We start from the raw sequence: 25,021 nt of genomic DNA, 5'->3' as shown, positions 1-25,021 counted from the left end.
TATATAGAAGAAGTATTAATGTTAAATAGTTTAATGAAGAATTTAGGTGATCTAAAAAAAATTATACTAATTTGAAATGATACTGAGCAAATACACGATTGCGCTAAATACAAGAATAGATTACGTTTGAAGTATTTACAAGTATTCTAGTTAAAAGCTCAAATTTAAAGTTTATATGTACATGATAATATATCTATATATTTCAAATCAACTGAAATATTACAATGAGTGACATTATTTGTTCCAAGGGTGATTTTCGGAAATATGAGCTGGAAATTTTAAGCGTTCTACAAAGTTTTGAAAAAGCTAGGGAATGGGCTGATTTGAGTAGCTGTTTGCAAAGATTAAATAGATGTATTAGCCGTGAATTTGGTTATATAACTGAAATTCCTCTAAAAGAAACTGTTTCTAAAAGGTTAGCTCAGTGTCTAAACCCTTCTCTTCCAAGTGGTGTTCATATTAAAGCACTAGAAACATATGGAAGTATTTTTGAAAAGATTGGTAGTGATAGATTATGCATGGATCTGGGATTATATGCATCTGGATTGTTCCCATTTTTTGTTAATGCTGCCACACAAGTAAAACCTATATTTCTTGATCTGATTGACAAATATTTTCTTCCTGTGGGACCATGTCTCTTACCTTGTCTTTCTGGTTTAATTGTTAGTTTATTACCAGGAGTAGAAAATCCTAAAAGTGAATGTTATGATAGAGTAATGAGGACATTTCAGCTTATTTCAGATAAAGAATGCATTGGTGAAAGGAATTTTATGTGTACATTATGGCTAGTATTATTAAGGACTGCACAAGTTAGATTTTCAGCTTTGGAAGTGATTATATCTAGATTTCCAATAAATAATTCAGATATGGAGATAGAGGTTGAGAAACTGGAATCTTTGATTACATATCCATTTTTGGTTGTAAAAGCCTTGGAGAGCTGCTTTGAAGATGAGAATATTCTAGTAAAACGTCATTTATTAGATTTTTTGATTAGTAATATTCCATTAGGAAAAAGTTCCCACCAAATAAGTGATTTATTTTCCGTTGAATGTAAAGTTTTATTAATGAGAAGAGGCCTTAAATTATTATTACTAGGTGAATGGTCTTTAACAAGAAGGATACTCCAGTGGATCTCTAACCAAAGGCAAAATATAAGTCCTATAACTAGTGCAGAAGATTTGGATTCAAGTGTTGTTGAAGTAATAACAATGGCAATACTTGATGAGTTGAGTATTACTTGCAGCAATGTTGATAAGCTATTTACTACAACATTGAATGGTGAAAAATATTTAAGATTAAGGAAGGATTCAAAGAATATGAATTATTTATCACCTAACCAATCACATTATCCTTCACTATCTCAGGTTATAGAGCCTATTAAAATCATTGGCATTTTTTTTGAGGAGTTTGAAGGTTCTATTTCAATATTCTTACCAAAGATTTTGATTTCCTTGTTAGTATTTGTTCAAGATATAATTTTAATCATCCCAGAAGTACATAACACTTTTATTGAAGAGTGCAAGATTATAATTAGTTCAAACAATAAAAATATTAGACAATTTCTGGATTGTATTTGGATAGCTTTTTCTCATTTACTTAAAAACCGTGAAAGTGAAAACCATGTTGAAAGTTCTAGAAGTCTCAGATATCCAGATATGAACGACTTATACAAAGTTTCAGTCTTTTTTATAGATAACCTTGTGACTATGGAGGATACTCGAGATGATGTAACGAATATAAGATTTTTGATTGATTTACTGGAAATATGTATGAAACTTATGACAGAGAAATTCCAAAAAAATATAGAAGATCAACTTATATTTCTTGAATTATGTCTATATATTATTAGAGAATTGAAGAAAAGCAAATCAGATTATAATTCACTTTTCCAAGATGATTTCTTTACAACCTTATGTAGTTTTTTTAATGATTTTTTTGCAGAAGAAAAAATAGCAAATGAAGTTAATTTTGAATTTGTAGTTTTTCATGATAAATTATATACATTCACTATTGAGTTATTTAATGTGAGTGCAATAAGAAGATTTATCATTAATTCAACCGAAACTATAGATAATTTTCCATTTAAAGAATTTCCAATACCTTTATGGTTCTTCAATATATACAAGTGCTGCTTATTTAAACTTCCACCCTTATCTCCGCATTTCCTTTGCGAACATTTAATTTTATGTTTCAGAATTTTCATTGAAGTTTTTTATAAAATGAATCTATTTACTGAAAATAATAATATGGGGGTGAAAACATTGTTTAAATGTTCTTTTGAAATTACAACTCATTTATGGGAACTTATGCAACCAGACTACCAAAATTTACACAAGGAGATAGTTAAGTTATTGATTGATTTGGAAAAGTGGGTAATAGATCATAGACATATTTTGAGGCAGGTAGAAGATGATCAATTGAAAAGTATAAAAAATAATTCAATGTTGACGCAATTTTTCATAAACTCATTGAGTGTATATGACATTGATTTGAAGATCTCTAACATTAAGAAACTTTGCACATTTGTTAATTACTATTCTACCGAATCATTTAAATTTCCATATGAAGTGACATTTCTTATATTAGAGGGATTGGACTCTACAGATCCTACACTACGAGCTACTAGTTCAATTTGGATTTCAAATTCTATTGAAAATACTTCAATTATATTTGATCCTCTTTTGAATGAGCTGCTTAGCTTGGAAGTTATTGAGATAGGAAATGATATCTTCAGATTTAAAAATAGATTGGATCTGGCTAGACTTACTTACACTTTGGATAGACTTGTAACATTGATAACAGTAGAAAATATAGATGTTTTACAAATAATGACTAATTCGAAAATAATTCATTCTAAAATTGATATTCCCTCGAATTTTTTGGTTGAAGACTACTTGGATGCTTTTTGTTATTCTTGTGTTCGATTAATTACTACAGAACAATGTGAAGGGTTAGAACCTTTAAATTTCGGTATTCAATATAGCTCTATAAATGTACTTAAAACAATTCTGAGTCGTCCAACATTTTTCAGCAGCCACATATCCTCTAGTAAATCATTTAATTTTCAAAAAAAACTATTAATGGTATCTTCTTCTTTTGTCAACCCAGTATTAGAAACCTTAAGCCGTTCAATTGTAAGACAGAATATATCTGTTCAGATCCCAATACTTCAATTATTACAGGTTATCCTTCTGCTTCAAAGATCAATAATAGAGATGTTTAATGTAGTGAACAAGACTAACAATGCAATTATCAAAGAAAAAGTTGATCTTGAAAAAGTAGAACTCCTTTGGAAAAACAACAAACTAATTCCAATATTGATTTCAGGTTTAACACAGAAAGTGACATATTCTAGATCTAGATTAAATTCTGAAAGGTATATAGCTGATCACTGTGCTGAAGACACAATAATAAAGTCTTATATTGACTTTTGTTTGTTTATTCTTGAAGAATCACTCTTAAATATTTCAGAAGTTTCTATTTCTTTAATTAAAAACATTTGTTTAGAGTTAATTGAAAGTCTCAGTGCTAATGTATACAATATATCTATTCAATATATACAAGGTTTGTATAGAATTTTAATACGGGTGATTGGGGTACCCCCACTATCTGGTACCTATTCAGTTTTATCTCAAGCTTCTTGTAAAGCTCAACCACAATCAACAGGCATAATTGCGAGTATTTTTGGCTGGAATAAAGATGTAAGTAATTGGAATAATTTATTGGGTAATTCTATTGAATATTCAAAAATCAAAGCTCCATCTCTAATAGCGACTCATTCAGAACTATCTATCAATGATATATCTACTGATTCAAAGAAACAAATTCTAGAAAATGTAATTCCTCTGGTATACATGACACTAGTGGAAATTTCCTATATGATAAATTCTTTGAAATTTCAGACAAGTAATCTACAAACTAAGTTTAATTTTTCACATGAACTTGGGTGTTTTAATAACTTTAGTGAATGGGGATTAAAGTATCCAACGCAATTTTGCTCAAATATGGCCAATTATGTCCACACAATTGGTTTTATTTTGGCTTGGAATTCTCCAGATCTATTTGTATATTCTAGTATAATATGCTGGTCATTTGTTAATAAATATTCGATAAGCTGTCCCACCGTTCCTGAATCTTTTTCTGATAGAAATTTCTCAATATTATCTTTCTTCCAACTCCCTGAATTTACACAGTTTCTATCTCCAAACTATATTATTTCTATTATTGGATATTTTCTTTCAACACTATGGGTACAAGGTCAACCTTCAAAAGAGATTATTTCTGAATTTAATATTGATAATATGACCGCAGCTTTTGATAGCAACCTTACTAAATTAAAAAGTAGCTCAATACCTGAGTATATTTTGTGCTTTTCAACCATTTCTATGGAAAGATCATGGCCGTATTGTTGGTACTTTTGGAAGGAATCCTTAATTTATCACTTTTTATATTCCTTCCTTATAACCTATCCACTTAAACACTTAGATGAATATATATCTCTTTGGACTATTTTAACTAGCTTTTTACGCACTTTTCTATCACATGTCAAACAACCAAATAGTATCTTGTGGATTGCAACTATACTTTCAACTTTGGATAGCACTATGGCATCTTCAAAGATCGTATCTTCTACATATTATACGGATAAACGTTTAACTAATATCTTTGAAGATAAGAAGATTCAAAAAGACCTAACAGATATTATGCTAATGATTATTTATTTGGTACACCAAAATTTCTCTTTAAAGATTCCAACTGCTGTTCCTACACAATTATATGATATTTTTCCTCTTCCTCCAAATATAGAGGCAGTGCTTCAATCTATAAAGTACGACTTTTTGCCAGAGAAAAGTGGAAGTAAAGCTGATTATTCTAAAATACCTAAAACAATCGTTAGTGACGAGCCAAATCTACTATTTTCTTATTACTCAATAGCTTTTCTTATAATGTACAATGTTGAAGTTGCTTATCATCCAAATAGCAGGAAACTTTTGCTTCGAAGTACTTGGATATTAAGTCTTGTAAAGTCACTAAGTTGGGCATTTCATCCATTAATTAAGACTAACAAAAATGTAGCAAACATGCTTCATCAGTACTTTTTGCTTATTTTTTTTGATACATTCCCATATCGTTTGGTTCCTGATTATTTGGGTGCAATTAGAAAACCAGTTATAGAAGCTTTAAACTGTAATAATTTCTTTTGTATGGATAGGAGGACACTTCGAAGCTGGGTTAATATTATTTCTCGTTTGATATCTCGAGATATTACAACAATTTCTGTTGTTGGTAGAGCAAACTTGTTGGATATTTATATTACTGAACAAACCACTGGAATATTTAGTACAAAAGACATAGACCTTAAGAATCGTTCCAAATATATTAAGAGACTAGCTTTTCTGATATACTGTTCTCCTCAAAATACTTTTCAGTTGCAATTATCAATGATCTTAGAGAAACTTGTAGAAAATTTGAAGATGGCTCCTGATAATATGTCCTCTAGCCATATAAATGCCAAAAACTTTATTTTACTTGCTGAACAAGTACTCTTATGCCTGCGAGTCTTGTTACTTAAAGTGCATTTTCATGCATTAATGCCTCTTTGGCCAATAGTACTTGCTGAACTTATCAAAATATTTCACTCTAACCAATATCCTCAATTAATTGTTGCAGCTCTCAAATTTATAGATCTGGTATCTTTACTAGATATCCCAGATTTTCATCTTTATCAGTGGATTTTTGTAACGGATTTTTTTAGAATAAAGAAGATATCAGATAACCATTTGAATGATACTTCCAATGTAATACCTGAAACAGAGTGTCACATTAATACTAAAACAGATATTGATGAAAAAAGGAGAGTAGAATCTGCTACAGTAAAGAACGTAAAGGATAATGCTATACCTAGCTCAGACTCAAATAATTATAGTAGTAAATTGGAGAATTTCCGAAAGAATAAAACTTGTACATTTTCTCCATTTTGCAATGTAATAGCATTTAATTTCAATAGCAATAATCAAGAATCCGCAAATAATACATGTGGAGTCGATTTGGATGTGATTAAAGATAAATTATTAGATAATAACCTCAGATGTCCACTTTTAAAATTTAGGGGCGAACTTTCTTCTGAAGAAAAACTTCGCAACATGGCAAAGATTTTAGATGAAAATTGTCTACTAAATGCAGTTCAAAGTCCACAAGTAGCCGAAGATGAATTAATTAAATCTCTAGAAGATGATTTTTTAGACATACCTGATCATCTTCTGGACTGGGGTGCAAATATTGATCCTTCTTCATTATTTTCATTGTTGAACTTTCAACAATCTAAAATTAAAAATAAGTGTTTACAACTAGTCAAATAAACAAATTTTACCTACATATATTAGTGATATAAGAAATAGGCAATAAATTATATTTTTAATATAGTGTCTGAACTAAATATTTCATATTAAATAAATCTACCTAATTCTATATCTGAATTCCCCAATATGGGGGTAATATGGCTCTATCTTTTGCTTTGGATGTAAACCACAGCAATAGCTCATTTGCTTGAGGTATATCTATTGATACTTCAGGCAGCTTTTCAACCATCTCATCAAAACCTTCTACAATAATATTTTCATCAACAAATCCTTGACTTAGAAGATATTCTAATAGTGCTAATCCAGCACGGCTCTCTCTTTCCAAATCTAACTGGATATTAAAATTATCTGATTTATTTGGGTTTTTACCAAATGAACTCGTTTTTAAATCTGAATATTCTGGTTGTTTTGTCGAAACCTTGCGTTCAATAGATAAGGTGGCAATTTTGCGCACAACTTCAGCTTTTCTTTTATTTGTTAAATTCAGTGAATGTAATAATTTAACACATCCTCTTTTGTCAAGATCTAAAAAGTACTCACTAAGAATTTCCTGCAATCTTGATTTAAAATGTTTCGTTTCCTCTGTATCGTCGTTTTGTGACCAAATACTTCGTGCTTGATATGTTAGTATATTTCTAGGTTTATCTTCGAAAAAGTGTCGTGCAATATTTAAAGCCTGTATACCACCTGGACCACCCATGTGGAGAATTAAGTTAACATCAATAAAAAATGGTGGAAGTAATTCATCAACAATACATCGACAAATAAATTTTGCTGTGAGTTCGCAAGCGTCTATGATATCTAGGCTCAAATCATCCAGGTTACCCAGTAATCGCATAAATCCCACAACTATATCACTAGACCTCAAGATACCGGGAGTCAAAATACTTAAACCTATTGAGACCAGTTCTCTGTATCTATGAGTGCGATTCATTGAGGATATTACAATAAATTTCACAAACTCGTGATTAAAACAAAGAGTTTCAGGTATACAAGCTCTTCTGGTTGTGTCACTACTCATGCTAGTTTCCAGTACTTTGCAATCCGTATTATCACTATCACAAGTTGACTTGAATGATATTGATACCCAATCTTCACCATTCCAATGAGATTCTTGAAATGCAGATGTATATGCATCTTTTAATAACTTTTCAACTTCGTCGACTTCAAATTTACATGAAAATAAGTCTTCCTCATAGTTTTTAATGTACGACTTAAAAGTTCTTAAAGCTTGCAAGTGTCTATTTGGACCTTTAGTACCTTCAAATGGTTCTAAATTGTCTTCAATTGATGATTGACGTAGTTCAATAAGTTTTAGTAGAAATGTTTCAGGATATCTGCATCTAAAATTCGATGGTATTATACCATCCAAAATTGCACAATCTACTAGGCACTCAAGTCTTTCAGGAGCAAATGGTGCATCTAGACATATATCATCAATTGATTGTATTAGTTTCTCAAGTCCATCTTCAATTTGCTGCAATGTAACCAGATGTGAATCTCTTAATATTGTTAACAAAGCTGAGACCTGCTGTTGAATAATTGGAGTATAATCCAGTGCCATTCTTATTGCTATGACAACTACAACATTGTGGAAAGAAGGACATGCTAAATTCTTCAAGCCATTAATAAAGTCTTGTGTTTGGTATCCCAAAAAGTAGTCTTGGCACAAGTTCTTAACTCTCCCTCGGAATTCCTCCAAAGGCATCATATTTCCATGTTCAATACCTCTCCCTTGTGGACTCCAAGAAAATGTCTCTACCATTCTTTCAGTTTTTTCAATATCTACTACTGAATAAGCAACGTCTTCTTCAGATTCGCTATCGTAAACAGGATCTCTTTTATCCAGAATTCTCAGTGGGCTCCCCAAAGATAAATCCATCAGTTACACTAATTTAGTTTGAAGAAGATACCCTGATTTTGAAATTTTACTAGAAAAAAGAAAATGCAAATTTACTTTAGGAAAGTACCACTAAATATAGCCGCTAATACAAGTGGCACTTAGGCGCGTTTCGGTGTGTATAAAAATTTACATGCATGCATTAACTCTTTGGAGTGTCATTCTTTTACAAGGGTAATAAAATTTCACCCTAAAGACTTTTTAATAAACAAAAAATATGGAAGGCAATTTTTGCAATGGTTTATTTGTAAAGAGCAGCATTTTTAGCTGTACAGATGGTGGGCTTACTGAGGTAAATTCCAGCTTTCAAAAAGATAAGAAAGTACTTACCCTAAACATTGTATATAGACCAAAAATACCACTTGATAGTATAGTGATACTTCATTGGGGCTTAGCAAATAGTGATTGTGGTGAGTGGGTACAACCTCCAATATGTTTATTTTCAGTAAATGGCACAACCTCCATAAAGTGTAGTGATAACATATCCTGTGAATCAATAACAGTACCAATTAACAACGGATCATATTATTCATGTGAAGTATCTATGGATTGTGCACATCTAGAGCAAAAACATGGATTAATCCATCCAAAGCTTTCTAAAGAAGGTATTGAAGCCTGTGAAGGCTATGTAGCTGATTGGATTAATACAGAGAAAACAGATTGGGGTCTTTGTTTTGTATTGTATGCTACTCCTAAAATTGGGTCAAATTTAAAAAGTTGTCCACTTGAAAAAGTGTGGATAAAAAGGAAAGATTGTCAAAAGGGAAATTTTTTCATTCCCATTAGCACTGAAATTAAGATTTTGAGTTTTGTAAATCACATTATAGATAAAGATGAAGCAGCTAAAATATATTTAAAAAGTGCAAAGTCTTATTTGAAATCAGAAACAAAAGATATGGTATCTTTACCATTATCACATACAAATTCGTCATCCTCAGCAAAGAATCACTTTGACAGCATGACACAAGAGTGTTTCCTGGTAAAAATAGGAACGAGACATAGTACAAGTTTACCTATTATATGGGCTGCTGCTATCAACAATAGTGAGGATGAGAGTGGAGGTAAAACAATAGTTCTTGTATATTTAAATATAAATTCGGTCAGTTTTGTTGATTCTAAAGTGGGAACCAACCTAAAAAGTAATGAATTGGAAGTATTATTGCATTTTGGATTTCTTAGGAGCTTGGAGAACAGAGTATGGGTATCTCCCGCAATATTAGCTGAAAATTTAAACTTGAAGGTAGAGTCAATTAGCAATTATGACAATGAATCATCAGAAGCCAAATTTGAATATTTTGAAGATCATAATTACTGGAGATGCGTGCTTAAGTTCCCTCAAAAATTAACAAGCGAAATGAAAGGTATTGGATTTGTGTTAAAATCAATAGTTGAAGGACCTCAAAAAAGTCAAATAACTTGGATAAAATCTATATCTAATGATGACTTTATTTTTAAATTGCCAGCAATTCGAAGAGATACAATTTTGATAAAAAGTAGTGAGAAGTTGTCTACCTCTAATTTAAGTATTAATTCTAAATCACAAGAAAGTATTGAAACAAAGAATAACACTGATTATTTACTAAAGGAAGAGCTATTCAAGATACATATACAGGAGTTTGAATCTAATAGTGAGTATCGTATACAAGAATTCATACAGAAACACAAAATTGACGAAGAGTCCACTTTGGTGAGAAAGAATTATTATATATCTGATAAAATTGGAGTTGCTAGTTTCATCGTCGCTACTGTAGATGAATGTTGTATACTGGAATTAAATATTTGCAGTAGAGAGGTACTTATTTTGCATTGGGGGTTAATTTGTAATTCAAGATATGGTCGAAGAAAAGGTTGGGAATGCCCACCTCAAACTTGTTTCCCGGCAAACACTATTATTTTTGATGAAAAAGCATGTCAAACAGAGATCCCTTGCATACAAAATATCAGCAATATCTTATATCATCAAAAAATAACAATTAGGTTTACGAAGGAAATCTTAGATAATTACAGCAAATTTACTTGTGTATTTAAAAAAGTGAATCCAGATGGAAGCTATAATTGGTACAAGGATGCAAATCGTGATATAGAATTTCTTATTTCAAAAATAAACTCTAAAAATAGTCACTTTTGGAAAGGATACTGGGGTAATGTTGTTGATAAAATTTTAACTGCAGAAATTGAGTGGGGAAGTATTACTTTAATGCATAGGTATAATTTAATGGATGAAATTATACAAACATGGTCTAGTGAATTTAACAATCTTCGTGAATCAAAGTCCTATGAATTAAACTTTAAAATGATTTGGTGTGTCTCTGAAATAATTGAACAAATATCACGGGAACCAAAAGGAAGTTGGTTTAAAGCTACTAATAACACTGATTACAATAATTGGTATAGAAAAGGAGAAGAATTTTGGATATGGATTATGATATGGATGAGATTTAATGCACTTGGTATACTTGATTGGCAAAGAAACTATAATACAGCTCCAAGACTATTAGCATCAGCAGCTGAGAATGCAACATTAACAGTAACATCTAAATGGATTGAATGGCCTCAATATAGATGGTTAATTAGATTGATAATACAAACAATGATCAGGGGTGGTTCTCGTGGTCAAGAGGTAAGAGATAGAATCCTTCATATAATGCATAGAAATCATATTCCTGAAGCTCATGGAACATTTTATGAACAGTGGCATCAAAAATTACATAATAACACAACTCCAGATGATGTAGGTATATGCCGTTCAATAATTGGATATCTGAGAAGCAGTGGAAATCAAGATGAATTTGCAAGAATATTATATGAAAATGGATTATCATGGGAAAAAGTAGCCTCTTATGATAGACCAATTACTACAAAACCATATCTTCCTTGTAATACTGATATAAATTCACTCGCATATGACTTTGAGCAATATCTTGAAGTGTTAATTGATGTACATGAAGCTATTAACTTGCAGAGATCTTTTCATCACTGCTGTTGTTATCTACCTAGTGAATTGCAAGATGTCTGTAAATCTATAATATATGGAAATGACAAGAAATTTGATGATACTAGAGATCTAAATATTCTCCATGATAGGTTAATGAAGGTAAATAATGTTAGAATTAAAATTCTGGATTGTATATACTATCAGCATGGTGCAAAGTCACCATCTGATAATAACAAACATGCAATAAAGGAAATAATGTTTTTAGATCTTGGTTTGGAGAATTTACAGGGTATGTTTATTCAGACAATGTGTACCATATCTGGAGAACATAACTTAAATCACATGATAGATGAAATGAATAATTTTTTATGGATTATGCTTGGCCATGATCCAGTAAATAGGGAACTTTTAGCAATTTGCTTTGACTGGTTCAAATTCAATAAGGTTCATGACTCCTTGAGTTTTTTGATTTTGAAAAGCATATTAGAAAGATTACATATATTTATTGGAAGTCACATGGACATAATTTACAAGGGATGGGATCCAAAAGTGAGATTTTTTGGAGGTAGTTTGGGTCTGGAGGAGAATAATAATACTATAAGAAATTTTATGGATGAAGTACTAAGGTCAACTTTATTAGCAACCATATCTTTACAAATTAAGAGAATCGATAAATACCTTCTCAATAAAATGGAAACTTCACATATGCAAGACTGGCAATACATTAGTTACAACCCATCTTGGTATAGCAACCAGAAATTAATAGGTCTTGTAAAACGAGTCGACAAAATTACTGACGATATAGGCAAAGAGAGTACTCCAAAAATTCTTATATGTTCATATATATCAGGTGAAGAGGATATACCCATGAACGTTATAGGAATTTTGTTAACTGATTCCAACTTTGCACCCGATATACTCTCTCATTTATCAGTTCGTGCAAGAAATATGAATGTACTTCTAGCTGTATGCCAAAATCCCAATTTTATATTGAATGAAATAGACACAATTAATATGGATACTATTATTGAAATAAAAATAACTAGTGATATGATATTGAAGATTGAAAAAAATGCTAATCTAGAAGTAAATTCTGAAATTGATGCTGATGATGATAATAGAAAGAAACATTTTATACCAACAAAAGACAATTTGAAATTAAAAACTTCAGATAAATCATGGATTATATATCCTGAGAAAATGGATAGTACAGTTGTTGGACAAAAGGCAATAAATCTTCTGAAACTTCGTAAAATTATTACCGAAACTCAAGATTCAAATATAATAAAAGGAATTTATGTCCCAAATTGTGTATCATTACCATTTGAAACTCTCTCAAGAGTAATACCGAAAGATTTAAATGAAAAAGTGAGTGAATTATTGAACCAAATATTAAATGATGATGAATTGGTAAATAAGACCTTATCAAAAATTTGTAGAATTATTGAGAATGATATCAAGCCACCAAAAGACTTACTGCAAGAGTTATATAAAGCATGTTTGACACTAAAAAGTGATGAAACTGATATTTGTGATGAGAAGCAAATAAATAACACGAATATAGAAAGTATGATAAATAATCCTATTATTAAAAAAATGTGGAGCTCTATTACAAAGGTTTGGAGCTCAGTATATCATCCCCGTGCTTATACAAATATGCTTAAAATTGGGCAATCTCTAAGCAATGTTTATATGTCAGTTGTTATTCAAAGGCTACTGAAAGCAGATTATGCTTTTGTATTACATAGCAAGAATCCTGTACAAAAAGTGGGAACTAATGATATAAATTCAGAGAAATATGAAGAGATGTATGGTGAACTAGTAATTGGCCTAGGAGAAACACTTGTGTCTAATACATGTGGAAAATCGTTAGGTTTTACTGCAAAACGTCTTAAAGAGTGTAAGAATTATTGCGACATTAATATGATTCAGGAAGTAAATATTATGTGTTTCCCTTCAAAATCTATTGCCATGTTTAGTCAAGATAGTTTTAATTCTATAGAAGAAAAAGATTTTGATAAAGATGCTAACCTCGATGTCAATTACATATTTAGGTCAGACTCAAATGCAGAGGATATTGTAGGTTTTGCAGGTGCAGGAGTATTTGAATCATTTCCATTAATACAACCAATTAGTGAATATGTCACTTATCTGAATCAAGAGATAATAATAAATCCCCTATTTAGAGATCGGCTCCTAAGATCACTAGGTATTTTAGCATTTTATATTCAAGATAAGTATAAAGGTGTGCCACAGGATATAGAAGGATGTATTATACCTTCAATTTCAATTCATTCAGATCTACCTTATACAATTGCTGTTGTACAATCAAGACCACAAGTATAAAGATTTAAAGATAATAGAAGTGAATGATTTGTAGACTCTTGTCACTATAATAGTACTATGAGCTATTTTCTTCAACAATATTCTGTACTTTGTCTTGAATTGAATTCCATATCCCAAAAAATTTAGGTGAAATTTTGACTTTAGCTAACTTTACACTAGTCAGTTGATTAAAATCATTAAAATCGCACGAGTTTTGTCTAGTAGTATCATTACTGATTTCTGACAAAGCTGATGAAGAAAAGATATCTTTTGAGTGGTTTGATGAATCATTACAAGTATTAGACTTTTTTTCAAATATATGAGTACAGGACTCCTGGGTTTTGTTTACAATACATTTATTTTTGGAATTTAAGTTTTCGACGGGAAAATTTTCATCTAAAAGAACACTTTTAAATTTTATTTCTTCACTTCTTGTCAACTTAACTATAGAGGGGTCAGGTATATCATTGTGTATTAATTTTGAATCAAGACTTGTATTAATTATTTCCAAACTTGGAGTAGATTTACGAAGTACATTTACGTTATAATCATCATTTGTAGTAGAATTCAACATGTCATTGCTAATATCTTCATATTTATCTAATCTGCTACTACAATCAAACTTTGAATTGTTCAGACTATTGTTTCTTCTACTCTCCAAAATATTTGAACGAATTTTGATCAGCTCTTTTAAATTAATATAATCAGGTGAGATTAAATTTATGTTTTCCTTAGATTCTCCTGTATTTTTATTTTGTCCAAACTTTAATCTGCTTTTATTATAGTTTATTTTATTTTCTTTAAAATTTTGCATATCCAATTATATAAAATTATTGAAAAAAAGAAATCTTCAATAATATGAAACAAAATATGTAAATTATCCGAAGGCTAATAATTTATTCCAAGTTATAGCTTTGCATTTTTATATCTCTTTTGTGCAAAAATAAAGCTTGTTTATATTGTATGTACCCTGTGAGAAATAAAGCTGTGCAGCTTGACCGCTAATTAACCTGCAGTTTAATAAAACAAAGATGCAGAATTATTGGTTAGGATATTATAAACTTGTAATTACATATAACCTAATTTAATTAGTTTGCGTATCCTAATACATTATTAAATTAACCTAGTTGCAAAACTTTATTGTAAATTTTACAATTAGAAATTTGATGAAAGGAATTTCTTGATCTTTATTATTTAATAACTTGAATAAAACTGTTATACTCTCCCAGTTTGATAAAATAAGGCTGGGTATATGGCACCAATAACAAAAACTAGTATAGTCATTGCAATAATGCAAATAATTTTTATCTTGAACCATGTTGATTTAAATAAATCTTGTTTCTCTCTAGTCTGCAGAAAATCTTCCCATTTTCTACCAATAAATGGTGTAATTAGCCTAGGAAGACGATTTGGTACATTTCTACCTAATCCTACTTTTTTACTGTTCGCTTCTGATTGTGTTAAAATTTGTATTGTTAGTTGTACATATCCTGGATTTCTATATACCTCATCTGTCTCCTGTGTATTAATTAATGGTAATTCGACATCAGAATCAATCATTTCCAATGTATTAGCAACATTCATAATATATTTTCTCATATCTAAATTTACCTCACCCAGAAAATCATGATTTCCAAGAGTACTATAGTTCAATAATGATATCTGCAGTAAACAACCACTTACAGGTGTCACAATATATGGAAATACCACACGCCAATTAAATACTGGCTCACCATTTCTACAATTATAATGAACATCAGTTAATTGCTGTTTAGAATACATTTGTCTACTTTTAACCTTGTTTCCATGATACTGATTGCAGTCTAATGATACTTGAATGGCAAAATCACCATAATCTTTGTTTTTTGGAATCTTAATACCACGTCCAGCCCATATAACTATCCTTATCTCAACTTCTGTTGGTGCTGGTTCAGCTAGCTCATATCGCTGTATTGTTGAAGATAAACTGGTATTCATAATCTCGACCCACATTTGCAAAATTCCTGTATTAGTATTTGATGTATTATCACAATATAATGGACGATATTCAATTGGAATATTATTCTCTTTCATTAGAGATTGCCATTCTTTACTTTGCCATCTATCAGTCAAGTCTAAAATTGTACTTCCTATATAAATATCATATTCTGGGCCTAGTTCCTGACATATTTCCTGTTCTAGACTTGAATTACGGTTCATTTTTGAGCTTCGTGTAATAACTTCGGCATTTGAGACATTTTCATCTATTTTATACTCTGCATCTACTGAATACTGATTAGTATTTTTAGCTAGCTCTGAAGATACTAAACCTAAAACTTTTGATGCAATAAATGGATATACTCTTTCTTGTATTGCCCAAACTCTAATCTCAAATCGACTCTCCATAGGAAAAGAAACATTATACTCTTGACAAATGTAAAATAATGGTGATGGGCCATCCCTAGCTAATGCCCTAAAATTCTCTTCTTTTGTACCATACACAATAGATATATAAAATGATTTTACTCTTATTTCTGTTCTTAATATACTATCAATAGATAAATAACTTTTCAATTTGCTAATATATGAATATCCAATATTAGATGGTATAAATCTATCTACTGAACGTACAATTTCATCAATATCTTTTGGTAATACTAGTGCTAGTGCAGCTAGTATATATAACCTTACTTTAATTGGGTTAGGATAAACATTCTCTCCTTTGTATTTTTTATACAAGCTATTTGGGTTCAAAATAAACTTTGTAGTTTCCAAACTATAGCAACGGCTTATTTGATTTGAGGATATTGCAGCGGAAATTTCATCAGCTTTTTTTTTTGAAGTCTCTGCATTATTAAGCTGGTCCATGTTATCTGACATATTATCACTTTTTTTCTCTCCCTGATTAATTTTATTAATTACATCTGGTAAAGCTAATAGAATAAATGCCCTGATATATCCAAAAATCCTAATTTTTCCCTGGAAACTTCTTTTTTTAAGTGGGAAAAGTGGTAGAGAAATATCTGATAGAAAATCTTCCATTACTGTATCAAGTGATGATTTAAACGAAATAATCTTGCTATTTTGTTTTGTTACTATTATACCACCAGCACCACTTGATAGAGTTGTCAGTATACTCATTTTATCTCCACTCTTTGTAGCCTCTCCTTCAGCTACCATTACAAAGTGATAGGGTATATGTGTATTTATTGTAAACATGTTCAGTGACACTCTTGGATAATTAACATTTGGTAATGTATATGATTTAATAAGTAACAAAGGTATTCCAGCAGAATTTAGACCTTGATTCTCTAATTCTTCATTTTTAGAATCCTCTTCTAATTGTAAGGCTGGGAATGGGTATCTAGTTGTTTGTTGTTGCATTTCCTGCTGATCTTCAATATCTGCCAACGCGACACTTGCCAATCCCATTTGTTTAAGAGTGTCCCCTTTTTCCGTTTTCTTTGACAAGATATTTGTAAGTGTCTTTATATCTATTTGATGTGAATAGTCATTCTTCGCAGTTATATATTCTTGTGCATTATCAACATCTGGAATCCATGGTAAAAAAGAAACTAAAGGTAGTACGCATTCTCCAATTAATGCACTCTCATCAACAGCAGCTTCATATACTCTTATAGTTACTTTTGGGTCATATAACGGAGATATGGGAATATATATATCTAGTGTGACATTTGTGAAAAACTCAAAATTTGATCCTGCAGTTGTTTGCCACTTCCTATTTGCGAATTCGCTTGTCCCAACAGTTGTTATTGATCTCCATGGTATTGTATAACGAAATTCTGGAATACTAGTATGTGATAATGTTTCATTTCCACTTTTATCCTTTGTATTGTACTTATCTGTTGATTCATTTTCATCTCTTATAGATGCATCAACTTTCCCAAATGAACTTACAATCAGTTCTATTATTGGTTGGTTTATGGATTCTGAAATTAAATTATTTTTTTCATTATATTGTAAATAGAAATCATCATTATTTGACATAATCATTCTGATTTTTTCTATTTCTGATCCAATAATTCCTTGATTTTGAAAGTTCATATCTTTTGACAATGAAAATTTCTTCTGTTTTGTTTCTTCAATATTTGCTTTTGATATTAGAAATAGATCATTTAGCATTGTTGAAGTAAAAATAAGTTGTACTTTTTTTAATTTAGGAAACAATGGTTGAGGTGGAATTAGTTTTGCATCTTTTAATTTTACAATATCAAAGCATAATAGAATATCACCAACATGTGTATGAAAATTTTTTCCACCTTTAAGTTTAACCCAACAAGGTTCCAATATATCTATAACTTCATTATTTCGTAACCTTCCTCTTAAGCGATCGTATATACATGTACAAGAGCCAATATATCTTTTACCCCAACTATGTCTTGAGAAAACACTAATTGTTATTGGTGCAACAGTTGGTTTTGAGGTCATAGAATCAGTAGCTACTGTGTGTCTTAGTATCAAACATTCCATAAAGCTTGGATTAGATGTTTCACTTTTTACAGATGAAGTAGTATAAACTCCACTACATGATGCAACGACATATGGATTTGTTAATCCTAAACTATAATCTTCATGTAAATTTCTACATGCATAAATATAACAACGTAGCTCGTATTCAATATCTTTCATAGTGTGTCTTTTGCTCCTACGAAGCACTGGTCCCAAAAGTTTGCCAATAGATATTAATATTGCACTCGATCCAATATTATATAAATCTATATTTAATTTCTGCACATTATTTTCTATTTTATCTTTTAAATCTTCAAATGTGTGCTTAAAGTGGTTATTTATTTCCACCTGTTTCTCGTTAACCATTTGTATCCAGCCTTCTCTTGTTTGCTTTAGAGGTATCCACACTGGTATTGTTGGATTATTTTCGATATAATCAGGTATATCCATAAGTTTAATACGGTTATAGGCAACTCTTTTTGTTTTAAACATATCTGTAGATTTTTTCCCTATTAGGCTTGCCCAGTTTGAATCCTTTATAATTTGTTTTTCACTTGTATAAACTGAAATTATGATGTCCCATACATCCTCTTCTTTTGAAGAATATTCAATCTCTATTTCAGGTATTCTTCCTTGAGTAGCTCCAAATGTAAAATTATCCATTTGATGTTGGTTTTTAGTTTCAAATAATTCAATACCTCTAACTTTTGATTTGGGCTCACTAAATACATTATAATCACGCTCTACCCACTCACTTCTCTGTTTAACAGGGCCTATTGATACCTCAACGCATGCTTTATCTCCAATTGTTCCCTTCAAGGAATATACATCAGCAACAATATGGCATTGAATAGAGTACAAATCATCTATTGGTTGAGCTGCCATTAATTGTGCAGGCATTAATTGATTTTTGCTACGGAGTAGCTCTGTTTTAATTGATACTAGTAGTCTTCCTAGATAAGTATCTGCATTTGACTCAAATATCTCAGTAAAATATGAACCTTGATCTTCAGAATTTTGTGTTTCAAAAAATTCACTTTGAGAATTACCATAAAAATTGTACCAGCGAGGTGGGATTGGAGCTATCCTTACTTTTGCAAAGGAAAACTTTCCTTGTGAAATAATCTTAGGTGGATTGTATGAATTATCCCATAATTTTATTAATATATTATCTTCTACTACAGGTAATACTACTGGTAATCGAAAACATTCATTAAAATTATGTCCCAAAACACCTCTTGCAATAGTTGTTTGCATTCTACATCCGCTAAATTCAACAGTCACAAATGGATCTCTAAGTCCTCTTTTGTATAGTAGATCTTCAACTCTATATATACTTATATGTAAATGGTACATTTGGAGTTCTTTTTCTAAAACCATCATTTGAGAATCTTTCCTTGTTATATCTACTATCTGTGAAGTAAAATCTACAATTTCGGAATCTATCTCATCATCTTGATCCGTATCAATGAGCTCTAATATATCGGTTGTCGGTGGAGTATCTTTCGGTCCACATGCATAAACTGTCAAATATAGTAAACCCTTTGGAAATGTGTCATTCAAATCTGTAATAGTAAAGTGTCTCTTCAAAAAGTGGTTCTTTCTATTTCTAAGTACTTTTAATTGAATAGAACACTGACCAATCACATCATTTTTCCACAACGAATTAGCACTTTGTACTTCAAAGGATATGTAGGAAGTTTCCCACTCTGCATCTGTCAATATCAGATCATTCCATGCAAAAGTTTCATCCCATTGAGCTACAGCTAACTTTTTGTACTTTACTTTTGTTCTAAATTCTCTACCAGAACATCTCACCACCACTAATGGATCTATTGGAGCTTGATTTGGGGTAACAAATGCTTTACCCGAGTGAATAGTAAAACCAACAACATATTTTGATACCTTCCGTCTTTCCATTAAAAAATTCAAAAAATCAAGTGTTGAAGTTTTGATTTCCTTTATAAATACTAATAAAGTAAATATTGTCCACATTGCATCACATGCATGCACCGGTACTAAGACTAACCCGCCAAATATTTCTATATTGTCTTTAGTGCGAAAATCTAGGAGAAATTCAAGTGAAACTTTTAGCCTCTTTAGTTAACAAAGTACTATTTTCTAAAATTAGGAGTTTTCTAATATCTACTTCATAAGTTGACTATCAGAGAAGCTTTTTAATGTATTGATGACACTTTTTATATTTGGTCGAAGCTTAGGATCCGGATTTAGACACTGAAGAATGATATTTCTAATAATTGAATTGATTTCAACTGGAATATAAGGAATATATTTATTTTTTTTTGCTGCATCTAAGAGTTTTTTGTAAATATCATTGGATGAATCTGTAGATTCAACAAGGTATTCAAATGGATTTGGATAACCAAAGAACTCTTGCAAAATGCAGCCGAATGACCATATATCCCATTTCTCATCATAATCAACTATTTTTGACTCGGAAGTATCTTTTCTAATGGGATCTGCAAGAATAAGTTCTATTGGTGAATATAGCCATGTTGCACCAGAAAGTTTCTTTTTATTTCCAACTCCATACTCTTCTGCATCTCCAAAGTCACAAAGATATATCCTCCAAGTTTTAGTATCAATGATCAAGTTTTCTGGCTTAATATCACGGTGGATAACAATACCCTTTTCTTTTGAAGGAGTATGCAAAAATAAAATTACATCAGCTAGTTGTCTAATCATATACAATGCTTTATCTTTAGGTATATTTCTATGAAGTCTATATCTTAATGAATGAAGGTCTGGACCATCTACAAGTTTAGTTATAAGCCAAATATGCCTATTAGGTAAAATTATTCCTCCTTTAAATTCAATAATGTTGGGATGTTTTAGTCTAGATAAAAATCGCCACTCCCTCAGAACTCTTTCAATTACTCCCAATGGATCTATTTCAATCATTACAGGGTTTGGGACTTTTATGGCAACCTTCGTGCCCTTATAGATCCCTTTATATACAATACCAAAGCTTCCCTTCTCTAAATATTTAAAGTCATACTTTTTAATCGAACTTCCGAATACAATACTTTGTGCTTCAACAGTCAAATCTTCAATTTTGCATTTATTCCTCTGTATATAACGATCATAAGATGCCGTTAATATCAGCATATTTACAGCATTCCAAGCTTTTAAGTTTTTTACTGAGTATCTTGCTGTTTGAATTGGGGTCTCTCTTTCTGTATATTGATATTCACATATTCTAGTTCTATCAGTTTTGGGGCTATCAATGTTCATTTTATAACTTAACATATTTTCTTGATTAACTAAATTAGCTCTAGGAGTTGGAAATAACTTTAATTTTGGTACTGAAAAATTTGTGAATAGTTTTTGAGGGAGTTGGAAATTTGAGATGTTTATTGGTTTTAATTGGTTATTAAATTTTGGGATATCTGGGACTAGGTTTCCATAAAGATTATGAGGGAATACAACTTTTTCATATTGACTCCTAGAACTTTGGTCATTAATTGGAAATGAAATTTCTGATGATGTAATTGGAGGAATTGTTGATCCAGAAAAATCTTGATTTTTATCTTTAGCACTTATGTTTGGGGGAGTAATAGCCTTTATTTTATTTAAGTCTATACGGGGAACTTGGGACCTTGTAGTTAATAGTAATTTTCCACTATCACAAACACCTTTTGAAGCACAATATGATCTTGTTGTTAAATTTCCATGATCTTTGGAAATTAAAGAAAAGGGTATCTGATATTTATGAAGTCTAGTTGAATTAGATTGTCTAGTTTCCTTAGCTTTTATATACTGGTTGTTTTTAGTTCCTAAACAAAAAAAATTAGAAATCCTCTCGAAAGTAAAATCTGAAAATTCACATCTTAAACCAAATAAGTTCATTATGAAAGGAAAAATAAAATTAACAGCTTCATTTAAAAAAATGATACTAATTAGCTACACTGAAGGGGATACACACGGAATTGTGTACATTTCCTTTTGCACACTCAATACTCAAATATAACTAAACAATCTAACACTAATAACAAGACAGTAACAATAATTTAACTAGGACGTTTTATGGTGATTATTATATTGGCTCTATCAGCTACTTTGCCCTGAATTCTATTACCCAACATACTTTGAACTTCTGATGTTCTTTTACCTAAAACTTCCTTCAAAACAGATGAATCCATATTAGTTATACATCTAGCAAGCTCTTTTTCATCTGGATCATCATCACTTATAAGGGAAACAGCATCTCCTATTACAAAGTGACCATCTATTCTTTTTACACCTGCACAAAATAAGGAAGTTAAATCTTTCACTACTGACTTTACAGCTCCTTCATCCAAATATAACTTTCCGTGAACTGGTAAACTCATTATCCACCTTCTTTGATTTCTCATTGTTTGCATTAAAATTTGACGGACAAAAATAGTACCGATATATTGTCCATGATGCAACTCATCTGGTGAGCAAGTAACAATATCATTGCAGAAATTTGAGTCAGTATTGTAAGTTGCTGCTGATTCCATAGATGATGCTGCTAATGTAGATGAATTAAGAGTTATATGGTTATACAAACTTTCATTGAGAATCTTGTTTGTTGCTTCGCCTTCAGTATTCTGAGCTAAATTTGATCCAGAGAGAGATTTAGTCATTTGAACAGGTTCCGATAATTTAATGAAATCTTCAGATTCTACAAGTTGTAATAATCTGCAAGGATATGCTCCGTTTACTAAAAATGTCGATATTCCTGCTGCTGCTGCAACTCTAGCAGCTATAATCTTCGTTCTCATCCCCCCAGTTCCTAAATCACTTCCATTGTTTTCAGCGGAATTGTCATTAGCCATGTGAATTATAGCATCAATATTATTAACCTTTAATATAGGGGTAGCATCTGGATGAAGGCGTGGATTTTTTGTATATAGTGCATCAACATCTGTTGCTAAAATTAGCCAATCTGCTGATATTGCAATTGCACAATAAGCAGCTAATGTATCATTATCGCCAAAATACAAAGTTTTAGATGTAACGGCATCATTTTCATTAATTATGGGTACAACATTCCAATGTATAAGATCTAAAAGAGTATTTTTAAAATCAATATAACTATCTTTATTTACAAAATCTGAACGAGTCATAAGAAGTTGTGCAACCTTAGCTCCTCTCATAGAAAAGAAGTCTTCATAAACTCTCATTAATAAAGGTTGTCCAATAGCAGCTATTGCATGTTTTAAATGAAGTTTACTTGGCTTCTCTCGAATATTCATATGAAGTAGTCCTGCCCCAACAGCCCCAGAAGATACAAGGACTACCCTGCAACCTTTATCCATTAGATCGCATACAGTGTCTACTAAAGCTCCGATATTAGATACTGACAACTTCCCTGTTCTATTGTTAGTTAATGTTGAAGTACCAACCTTAAGAACAATTAAAGGGCCACTTCTTTGTCTTCTTACTAATTGTGGACCTATATCACGATTATCAAGTGATGTAGATAGAGAATTTATCATTTCTATAAGAATCTTAGAATCTTTATAAGATTCCTCAAAATTTACCTCACTTTATAACTTTCTACTAGTCTAGTATATCATCACTTATCAGGGCGGCTTCATGTACATGCACTCAGAATTTTATATTATTACAAGACTTTGTAGTTATGGGTAATCTGAATAGATAAAAATTCAGTATTTAAAAGGGTTATGCATTTATAATCTTTTTTAAATGACTTATTATTAGTAATACTAATCTTTATATTAATTTATATTAGTTCGAAATTACAAAAATCACGTGGGCTCTATTGTGTATAGAATTTTAATAATGGAAATATATAGAAATCAATAATATTATTAGATAATCAGTCAAATTATAAATAACCCTATTTAAACTTACAGTAGATTTTATATATCTGATTTAGATATATTTTATCAAGCACAAAAATTGGTATTGTTTAATATTAAATATACTCAAGTTTCAACGATAAGTTTATATACATATTAATCCAATTTTACTTAATAAATAAAAAGTAAAGAATAATAAATAGTTGGATTTACTGATATAATTTAATAATTTAAAATGGGAATAATTTGAATATTACTGTAGAGTTTATGATGGGGTATAACAAATAATTATATATTAACTTAGGAAAAGTTAATATTCTCAAATTAAATAAAATAGCTCAAATTTGAATATTATTTGTTATGAATAAAAGAGAAAGAAATAAATATTTTATTTATTTTTAGAAAATGGAAATTATAGTTATATATGGTTTTTTCAAAATATACATTTAACAGTTATCAAATTTAAACTACAAAGTTATGTTGTTCATTTGATATTTATTAATTTATGTATTATAGAAAAGAGGATTCTTCCAAATTTTATAATTTGCAATATTGAAACTACAATGTCAAAATATTTAACAATCAGTGATAGTGATAAATTTTTGTATTTACTTTGTATAAGATGGTTCAATATTTTATTAGCATTAAATCTGATATTAATACTATAATGGTCATAGTTTAGAATATATCAATACTTGCTCTATAAAAAGAAAATATGACTCTCATATAAATAAGATATTGGAGAATAATATATTAATAAAATATTAACAGTAAGATCATTTAAATACTATTTTCGAGCCTTTAAAATAAGATCTTAATATTAAAATATTGAAATTAAAATGAATTTAAGTTAGTGATAAAATTCAATATATCGCATAAAATGATCCTATATTTATATATATGACTTAGTATGTTAAAGTGGTATTGAAGTATATGAATTTGGCAACATAAAGAAACTTCGATAATATTACAAAAGTTGGATATACTAAACCATTACTGCCGCATAATAAATGATTTTATATTTCAGCTAGCGCTATGAAAAATATAAATACTTGAAGCTATAATATTTCTAAAGTGAAATATTTTGATACCTAGAGTATTTTATTGGTTTATTTTGTATATTAGTTATTAATATGTAGCCATATATAAATACAAATGAAATAGTTTTCCAAGAACAACTTTTTCGAGAGATATTACTGAAATTTTTGGAGCTATTTTCTCCTAAATCCTCTTTATATAT

The 25,021-nt window shown here is 30.3% G+C and overlaps 7 protein-coding genes across 7 annotated transcripts; 2 read left to right on the top strand and 5 right to left on the bottom strand.

Moving 5' to 3' along the window:
* Positions 1-224: 224 nt before the first annotated feature.
* Positions 225-6,359, top strand: cand_033160 (N-terminal domain-containing protein; the record flags this gene model as incomplete). Its single annotated transcript, XM_067213542.1, has 1 exon — positions 225-6,359. The coding sequence occupies one exon, from the start codon at positions 225-227 to the stop codon at positions 6,357-6,359; it is 6,135 nt and encodes a 2,044-aa protein (XP_067066793.1).
* Positions 6,360-6,465: 106 nt separating this feature from the next.
* Positions 6,466-8,241, bottom strand: cand_033150 (MA3 domain-containing protein; the record flags this gene model as incomplete). The annotated part of the gene is made up of 1 exon (XM_067213541.1): positions 6,466-8,241. One exon carries the CDS (start codon positions 8,239-8,241, stop codon positions 6,466-6,468), a length of 1,776 nt encoding a protein of 591 aa, XP_067066792.1.
* Positions 8,242-8,476: 235 nt separating this feature from the next.
* cand_033140 (pyruvate phosphate PEP pyruvate binding domain-containing protein) lies at positions 8,477-13,540 on the top strand (the record flags this gene model as incomplete). Its single annotated transcript, XM_067213540.1, has 1 exon — positions 8,477-13,540. One exon carries the CDS (start codon positions 8,477-8,479, stop codon positions 13,538-13,540), a length of 5,064 nt encoding a protein of 1,687 aa, XP_067066791.1.
* Positions 13,541-13,595: 55 nt separating this feature from the next.
* Positions 13,596-14,333, bottom strand: cand_033130 (uncharacterized protein; the record flags this gene model as incomplete). Its single annotated transcript, XM_067213539.1, has 1 exon — positions 13,596-14,333. The coding sequence occupies one exon, from the start codon at positions 14,331-14,333 to the stop codon at positions 13,596-13,598; it is 738 nt and encodes a 245-aa protein (XP_067066790.1).
* A 401-nt stretch (positions 14,334-14,734) lies between these two features.
* On the bottom strand, positions 14,735-19,888 carry cand_033120 (C2 domain-containing protein; the record flags this gene model as incomplete). The annotated part of the gene is made up of 1 exon (XM_067213538.1): positions 14,735-19,888. The coding sequence occupies one exon, from the start codon at positions 19,886-19,888 to the stop codon at positions 14,735-14,737; it is 5,154 nt and encodes a 1,717-aa protein (XP_067066789.1).
* Positions 19,889-20,113: 225 nt separating this feature from the next.
* cand_033110 (protein kinase domain-containing protein) lies at positions 20,114-21,838 on the bottom strand (the record flags this gene model as incomplete). The annotated part of the gene is made up of 1 exon (XM_067213537.1): positions 20,114-21,838. One exon carries the CDS (start codon positions 21,836-21,838, stop codon positions 20,114-20,116), a length of 1,725 nt encoding a protein of 574 aa, XP_067066788.1.
* A 161-nt stretch (positions 21,839-21,999) lies between these two features.
* On the bottom strand, positions 22,000-23,454 carry cand_033100 (glutamate 5-kinase family protein; the record flags this gene model as incomplete). The annotated part of the gene is made up of 1 exon (XM_067213536.1): positions 22,000-23,454. One exon carries the CDS (start codon positions 23,452-23,454, stop codon positions 22,000-22,002), a length of 1,455 nt encoding a protein of 484 aa, XP_067066787.1.
* Positions 23,455-25,021: the final 1,567 nt, after the last annotated feature.

The sequence above is a fragment of the Cryptosporidium andersoni genome, assembly GCF_001865355.1.
Source record: "Cryptosporidium andersoni isolate 30847 chromosome Unknown contig_1, whole genome shotgun sequence".
Classification (NCBI taxonomy): Eukaryota; Apicomplexa; class Conoidasida; order Eucoccidiorida; family Cryptosporidiidae; genus Cryptosporidium; species Cryptosporidium andersoni.
Note: the sequence above shows the minus strand (reverse complement) of the source record. Positions and strands in the feature narration are given on the sequence as shown.